Raw genomic sequence first — 7,998 nt, 5'->3', positions numbered from 1 at the left:
AAAATCAACAAAATGTAATCTTTAGTGACACATTATTTTGAGTGGTCCTTTTAGATGAAACACTCAACAGACTCTCAATAACATGTCAAAAACATATGAGGGTTAGGATTAGGTTTTGGGTTGAGGTTAAGGTTAGGGTTAGGATTAGGGCCAGAGTTAGGGTTAGGTTTTGGGTAAGGTTGGGTAAGGTTAGGTTTTGCGCAATTGGAAGTAACATATTAACAACACATCTACTTAATATAAGCAATGTATCAACAGAACATCTACAAGATATTTACTTCAGTGAACTCAGATGCTTCACTACTGCTACTTCACAGATATGTTGTTGATGTGTTACTGATAATCTGTTAAGAGTTTATTAATCACCTACAAAAGACCACTCCAAATAAAGTGTTACCAAACTTTTCCATATGGCTATTTTTATAAGGAACAAATGAGACAGACAGAAAGGCCCAAATTTCACCCAAATTTATTCAAGTGTAAAAAATTAGGCACACAGTATAATGACATGTTAAATGTTTATGCTACTAACAATAATTACATATGTACATTTAAGACAATCCATCATCCAACACAAAAAGTATGAAATATGTATTGCAAGTTTAATTCAGCACATCGCTGTGCATCATATGAAAAAAAAAAACATCTAATGAAAATACACATTTTCTGACATGACAAAGGCCAAAGCCTTAGGGAAGTAGTGTATGTGTGGTACGCAGTGATGTTTGGCAAATAGCAGTGTGTCCACAAAAATCACCCTCCAGAGTGAAGTGTGTTCACTACAGTTTGTACGCAGTGAGGGTTCATTGCCTTGACCAGCAGCAGCACTTTCCCATACAGTAAAATTGTATGGAGAAGGATTACGGCCAAAAGAGGGTCATGTCCTTTTGCTTTGTGAGGACTACACGCTGCTCACAGTTTATATAAGAACTGCTGGCTCTACTGGCTCCAGAGTGGAGAGTGTTAAACATTCTGTCTGCTTAACACAGTAGAGTGGTCTCCATTAGGAGACAGGAGAGAAACAGTGGCAGAAGTGTGTTAAGTAGATCACTCGGGTGTGAAGAGATCCTAGATCAGTTTTCTCAGCAATATTATTTAATATTAAAACATGAAGCAAAGAGTTAAACGGTGCATATTATAATAACTGCTATAAACTTCCAATCTAAACTGAACAAAACTAGGCTCAGTCCGCCTGTAGTGAAAAAGTGACATACTAAATTTGTTGGAAATGAATACATAATTTCCACACAAATAAAACAGTTCAACACAATTGTGTCTTTCAGTTTGCTTACTTTTGGCAATAACTGTACTGATGTATTTTATTCATGTGGAAATGAAGGAAATGTACACATTTGAACCAAGTAAATTCAGTGTGTCTGTTTTTACAGACTTTAAAATTAATAATAAACGCAAAGACAAATGTAACCTAAATCACACCACATACACTTATCGTGCCATGTGCCACCAGAAAAACTATGAGCAGCACAAACGAAAGAGCAAACCTAAAGCTGGAAGCTAAAATTAGGATTTGGCTTTAGCAGTGAAGCAGTACAGTGCAAAATAGAAAGTCTTTAGTGTAGATAAAAAATTTTGGTGGAGGGTCTGCCACATCCCCAGAGAGCACAAGCTGTCATTCTTCGTCACTAAAAGAGGCTGTGATGAAGGCCTCGGTGTTCACAGGAACATGGATTAAGATATGCTGTCCGTTAGAAAAAAATCTCTTTGCATAGTTATTTGTGCTCCTGAGGTGCGGGCAGCCTTCCTCCATCATCCCGAGGACTAGTCAGCAATGCACATCAGACAGACAGACAGACAGTTTGCCGGCTTGTATCATGCACCAGCAACCCTGTACAGTGTTGGTACCAGTTAGTACAGTATATTATCAATCATAAGAAAACCATTGCAACTCCATTTTCTTCGATGAGGTTACCAATCTGAAGATGTGAGGTTTTCTAATGACGTTGTGTAGCTGCTGATTTCTCACAAGTAATAATGTACACATATTAATTTAATGTAACAAAGAATAAGCATGAAAAAAATGAAAATCAAATACTGCTGTTACATCTCATGTAAAGTGATAAAAGGATAAAGGCGTGAGTAGACTGGACGGTGTGTCAGTTTACAGATCAGTCTTTTCTGGCGCTTGGGGAACTCGGCATGCCGTGCTTCTTTAAGGCGAAGGAGAAGAACTGTGTGGGATGGACGGGGTGATGGCGCGATGGGGTCGGTGCCTCTACATGTCTGCTTTGACGAAGGAGGCGAACATGCCGTCCTCTTGCTCCATCAGCGTCTCTGGTTTACCGTACTCTAAGATGTTCCCTCTCTTCATCACGATCACAAGGTCGGCTGTCAGGATAGTGTGAACTCGGTGCTAGTGGGAAAACACAGACAAACGGATATAAACACATATAAACAGACACGTACTGGTATGTACAGACTGATACACACCATTCCAAAGTTTGGAATGTTTTTAACAATATAAAACCAAGTTAGTTGAAGATAAATGTGTTAAAAGATTTTAATACAGTAGGAATCTAAACTCTGGGTGATTCTAAAAACTAAAGCATCAAGTACAAAGTTATAATGAAGTTTATACCAGAATGCCTTGTATTTTATAAGTGGTGATCAAACCTCGAGGCAGATAACTTGACAAAAACAACTGTAACTAGATAATTACTATGATTAAATAACAACTTCTTGCTCCCAAGACACATGTAACATTGAATAAAACATGATGTTTATAATATTTAAAGGGCCCATATCATGGAAAACTGAATTTCCTTCACTTAAAAAAAAAAGACTTTGATATAATATGTAAACAATTGTTTCAAAACATACCACTCACTCCAAGGTCAATACAATCCATATAATGAAACTATGCTGCAAGAAACAGCCTGTTTGAGTTCAGTGTTTTTGCGATGTCACAAGATTAAAAAATTTCACACATATCTGCTTATTTGGCCCCACCCATTCACGGTGAAGTTATAAAGAGTGTTTCGGCCTGGGCTGCTTTTTAAGTTAGGTACAATACAGGGAATCAGAACAGTTATTACATATATATATATATATATATATATATATATATATATATATATATATATATCTTTCTTTATATATCTGTCTATGTTTAGCTGTAAGAGATAAAGAGAGGTTAGAGACAACCTCTGGTTGGATGTAAAAATGAATTATGAGCAAGAGTAATAAGTGGACCTTGGGAGAAAATGTACGATATCGGCCCTTTAAATCTATATAGTTTAAGTTACTTCACAAAAAAGAACAAAATCAACATAACAGGTAATTCCAACCTTTGTACTGTAGTGTGTGTAACAGTCAAAAGCATTCTCTAACACACTGGTGGCTTCTGGGTGAGATGTCGTAATTACACTGGTATATGCGTATCTCAGTTTACATCAAAGAGCAGAGCTGTGTGTCACACATATATCATGGAAATTAACCTTGTGTTTATGGAAACAATAAGGTCCAGCTCTGAAGAGTAACACACTATTCTCCTCATTGTATAAACTCCGTCACAGCAGGGGAGACAAACAGTAGCCGGTGCAGCCGGCCGAGTTCTCATGCTGCCAAATACAACAGCAGCGATACAAACTATTCTACATGAATGTTGGCCTCGGCATCACAAACATTACAGCCACATGAATAATACAACAGCACATCCAGAATAGCTGCTAGCTAGGAGGCTTGGGCGATAAAAATATAATGATAATTGAAATCAAACACTTTTTCAAGATTGATAACATGTTTGAGGTATTTTCACAATAATGATTATGCAGTTCTCTTCCTTAATTTGGCCTTCAACGGCTATTTTGAGACACAAGTTGCTAGATAAGGAATAGGAAGATGTCAAGCCAATTAGCTATATAGCTATTTTCCAACTGTTAAGATTTTGTTAAGTTTTGAACAAGTTTCATGTTTTATGTAATGGCCCAGTGCAAATACAATGTTTTTAAAATGTACATATGTTTTTAATATTTTTATTTATGTTCATGTTAATATCTTGCTTATAAATAATTTTGAATATTACACTGGAATAATCATTATTTTTCTACAGGATTCTTAAAATGCATGCATGTACTAAATATTGACAAAATATTTCTTAAAATAAAGCGATGATGATCTATTTAATAATATGATAAAACATTACATGTATCATGTATTATATATCATACATTATATCATGATTTTTTCACGCCATATCGCCCAGACCTAGCACCTAGGGTTCAAAAGAGTGGATTCCTATATGGCACACATGGTGGTCATGTGATTACCAACCGGGACGCCCAGGGTGGGGCTGTGGCGAGGTTACTTGTGCGTGCGCACGAGAACGCTGAAGAGGCTGTCCTCCTGCGCTAACAGGTTAGCAGCGCTGTCACACTCGACCAGAATCCCAGAGGAAAACACCAGCACCTGCTCCGCCTCCAGGATGGAGGAGACCAGATGCTGTGCCACAGAAAGAGAGAGAGAGAATGACAGAGAAACAGGAGGGAAGAGGGGACAGGAGAGAAAACAGACAGAGACATACAAGAAGAAAGAGTGAGACAGAGAAGGAAAAGTGGATAAGGACAGTGAAAATGGGAGTGGAGAAATGTGAAGAAAGTAAAAAGATTAAGACTTGCAATAGGCCCAGTGCTTAGTAAAAGGACAGTATTTTCATACTGTCTCTCCAAGTGGACTTCCTTATAGAGAACTACAAAAATGTTTGTAAGAATCATCTTACTGACTATTGGAGAGACGGCACTTCACCAATCCAAATTTGCATCTCTCACGCTGTTACAATTGACTACGATGAAATGCAGAATAGTCCTAATCTCTATCAGCCACGTTTGCAGTACATGGTTAATGTACACTCCCTCTAAAACCTGTCCCCACCTTTGCAAAACCATACTGTTAGTTGGAAATGTTTTCCCTTGCAAGAGGTAATGTTTATTCTTATTGCAGGTAATGTGCTCTCTGCACATGCAACACACATCTGCATGCTTAACTGGATTGGTAACTTAAGGCACATTGATGGGCTAACGATAAACTTGTTTGGCCGATGTTAACAAAGGCCCACCACTTTAAAGCTCTGCTTTCAAGAAGCATTAAACTGGTTTAGAAATTTTACACTCAGTTTATTCCCACCCTAATAAGTCTGTGTTTCCACCACCCACATTTAGCCAAAGGTTTTCTCATGGTTGTCCCCAGAAGTTCTTGTAACAAGATAACGACTGGCCCCGTGAGACTAACTGATTGCATACAACAGATGTGGCTAGTCCTGTGCTGCTAATAGAGTCCTCTCATTTGAGTAGCCATGTGAATAATAACCATGGTAAATGGTTAAACTGGGCTGGGGGGGAGGGGTCCTTTATCTTTTCGTCCAGTAATTTTGTGACAGCCCCTTACACTGAAGGTGACGAGGCAGCACAGACAGTGAAAACGTGTGAATTGATCTTTTATCTTTGTCAAATAAAAGAACATAATAAAATCACGGTTCAGTAAAAGCTGTGGTTGTCATTTTTAATTTGGCTATAAAACTGTAATTAATCTAGTAAGAAAGAACAAAATTGCTAATGTCACACAAACATTTTTCTTTGAGTTTGTGGTCACTTAGCCTGGTGCCTTCTTCTCTGAAGCCATTTTGGCTAAGACAGTTTGAAAAGGCCAATTTCTCCTTGTGTACGAGATCCAAGATATGATTTTTTTAACCTGATTCTAAGCCATAGAGTCATTTTTTGATGTGTGAAACATGATGCTGTAGTGTGAGGTCGTCGTAAAATGCACACTTTGATATAGGCGGCTTTCAGCATGTTCACTACGTTCAGTTACGTTCATGTGTGGAAATACTGTAATTAATACTGTAATAGTGTCTTACTGTGTTTTTGCTTAAAGTAAATCAACAGATTAATTTTAAAAATATGTTTTTAACGTCACTGGGGCACAAGCCTAGATAAGCCAGATAAAGGACAGATTGAAAAACACTGGAGTATTTATTTAAATAACATTAATTATCATCATTAACTATATAATCATATATTATACAGTATACCATTAATCACATCCTCATAATATGAAGCTGCTCAAGGCAAGTAAACAGACAAGTGGAAAGCAGAAGACTGCAGCAATGGTACTTTAAGCAAGAGACAGAAAGAGAATCTTGAAGCCTGGCAAGACTTGCAAATGCCTTACACCATTTTAAGAGTCGTTCTGGATTTGGGTCCTAAGATTTTCATTACTAACTTTCCCACAGTGCAGAGTTGAGTAACTTATGGTGTTTAATATAAGGCAAACTCACTGCGATGGTAACAACAGTGCGGTCAGCAAACGCTGTCATCACCACCTTCTGCAAAATGTTCTCCTGTGAAGACAAATGTACAAAGAGAATCAGCAACCGGTACTTTAAATTGTGATGGCTCCATGTAAACCATTTGATGAAGAACACTCAGTAACACCGCATGTGAAATTCAAGGTCCAAAAAAGCCTGCGCTCTGAAGCCAGACGGGATAAATCTATGCTCCACTCAAGTGACCCTATTAAATGTTATGAGGGAAATGGAGTTCAATGTCAGTCTGAATTTGCAGGTTTGGCTCTGGGACAGTGGAAAAAAACAAAGAGAGCAGAGACGGCTTTTACCGTGGCCATGTCGATGGAAGCCGTGGCTTCGTCCATGATGAGGATGCTGCTCTTGCGGACAAAGGCTCGGGCGAGGCAGAAGAGCTGACGCTGACCCACGCTGAAGTTCTCCCCTCCCTCTGTAATTACAGCATCTATGGGGGATGAGGGGATGGGATGTTGGGTGGTGGGTAATGGGAGGGGGTAATCATAAATAAGACATTCCAGCTGTCTAAGCATAGCTAAGGTCACTGCATATATTCCTATGCTGATAATAGAGATAAAAAGCCTATTCTTAGTCTAAAATAGCATTCCTCAATCCCCAATGCCCTTCAGAAACCAAATGACCCATTTACCCTTACAAACCACCACCACCACAACAGTAGCATCATATGAGTAGAAGCATTATAATTCAGTAAATACAGGGGCTTTAATGTTAAATCAAGCTTCACTGCCGTACCCAGTCCTCCTGGAAGTGCTTTGACCATATTCTTCAGCTGTGCAATTTCCAGAGCCTCCCAAAGCCTGTCGTCAGAGCAGGTGCGCTCCGGGTCGAGGTTAAACCTGGGAGGGACAGAAGAGGAGACTTAGACATTCGTGCACATGCAGACGCAAGAACAGAAATACACACGAACGCTTTATCTAAACATGCTGACAGGAGAAAAAAGGCAGTTTGCATCTAGTGCATCTACAATGCTTGAAAGAAGCACAATACATGACCATAAGAGGCAAAGGGAACGAGCCTGGCTTTACTCCACTGACTTTCAAGTTCTTTCAGTTCCACTGGGGAAAACTCTTCCTACCACAATAGCTTTCCTTATCAGTGCACTGCATTTCCCACTGAATGCAAAAAGCCTGTCATGCTGTCCTGGGCTTTGGTTCTCTGTGTCTCTGAGCCACTAGGCCTTTGCTATAATAGCACAGATCCTCCAGGGACCAACAAGCTAGTAGCCCTGCTTCATGTAAACCATCACAGTGGCAACAGCCTGCCCTTAACCCCCCCACTACTGCAGCGATGGTGACAAGCTTTCATTTGCCCTTGTTTCTAAACAAGCTTTCCAATTTCTGCAACAAACTACCCAGAGGAACACTTTATTCCTCAAATGTTGCTCTTTGATGGCTCAGGAGACTTAATGGTGATTCTCTTTAAATTCCTTAGGTAAACTAGCACTAGTTAGAAAGGAAACATGAAAAACTGGAGACATAAAAGAGAGATTAGTGTTTAGCTGCATATAAACATGAACATTATTATTTTGGCAAATGAGCACAATGTGTGACTTTATGAAATGTCGTGTAAAACGTAAGAGCAGACACATGAGACTACTAAGCTCTTTACCGAAAAGTTATTAAATGATAAAGTCCTGTAACACTATATTACATCTATTTACATGC

At 38.9% G+C, this 7,998-nt stretch overlaps 1 protein-coding gene across 7 annotated transcripts in view; it reads right to left on the bottom strand.

The window, feature by feature from the left end:
* Positions 1-452: 452 nt before the first annotated feature.
* abcc9 (ATP-binding cassette, sub-family C (CFTR/MRP), member 9) overlaps positions 453-7,998 on the bottom strand; it is a 58,757-nt gene continuing 51,211 nt past the window's right edge. For 4 of the 7 annotated variants that reach the window (XM_036576986.1, XM_036576981.1, XM_036576988.1 and 1 more), the window contains 5 exons: positions 7,067-7,170; positions 6,628-6,761; positions 6,290-6,352; positions 4,291-4,458; positions 453-2,371 (listed from right to left, as the gene is read on the bottom strand). In XM_036576986.1, the coding sequence (XP_036432879.1) occupies positions 4,321-4,458; positions 6,290-6,352; positions 6,628-6,761; positions 7,067-7,170 (439 nt within the window). In that variant the 3' untranslated portion in view covers positions 453-2,371; positions 4,291-4,320. The remainder of the gene's footprint in view (positions 2,372-4,290; positions 4,459-6,289; positions 6,353-6,627; positions 6,762-7,066; positions 7,171-7,998) is intronic. The other 3 variants (XM_036576983.1, XM_036576984.1, XM_036576985.1) reach the window with 1 other exon arrangement.

Source organism: Colossoma macropomum, unplaced genomic scaffold (assembly GCF_904425465.1).
Source record: "Colossoma macropomum unplaced genomic scaffold, Colossoma_macropomum, whole genome shotgun sequence".
NCBI lineage: Eukaryota > Metazoa > Chordata > Actinopteri > Characiformes > Serrasalmidae > Colossoma > Colossoma macropomum.
Note: the sequence above shows the minus strand (reverse complement) of the source record. Positions and strands in the feature narration are given on the sequence as shown.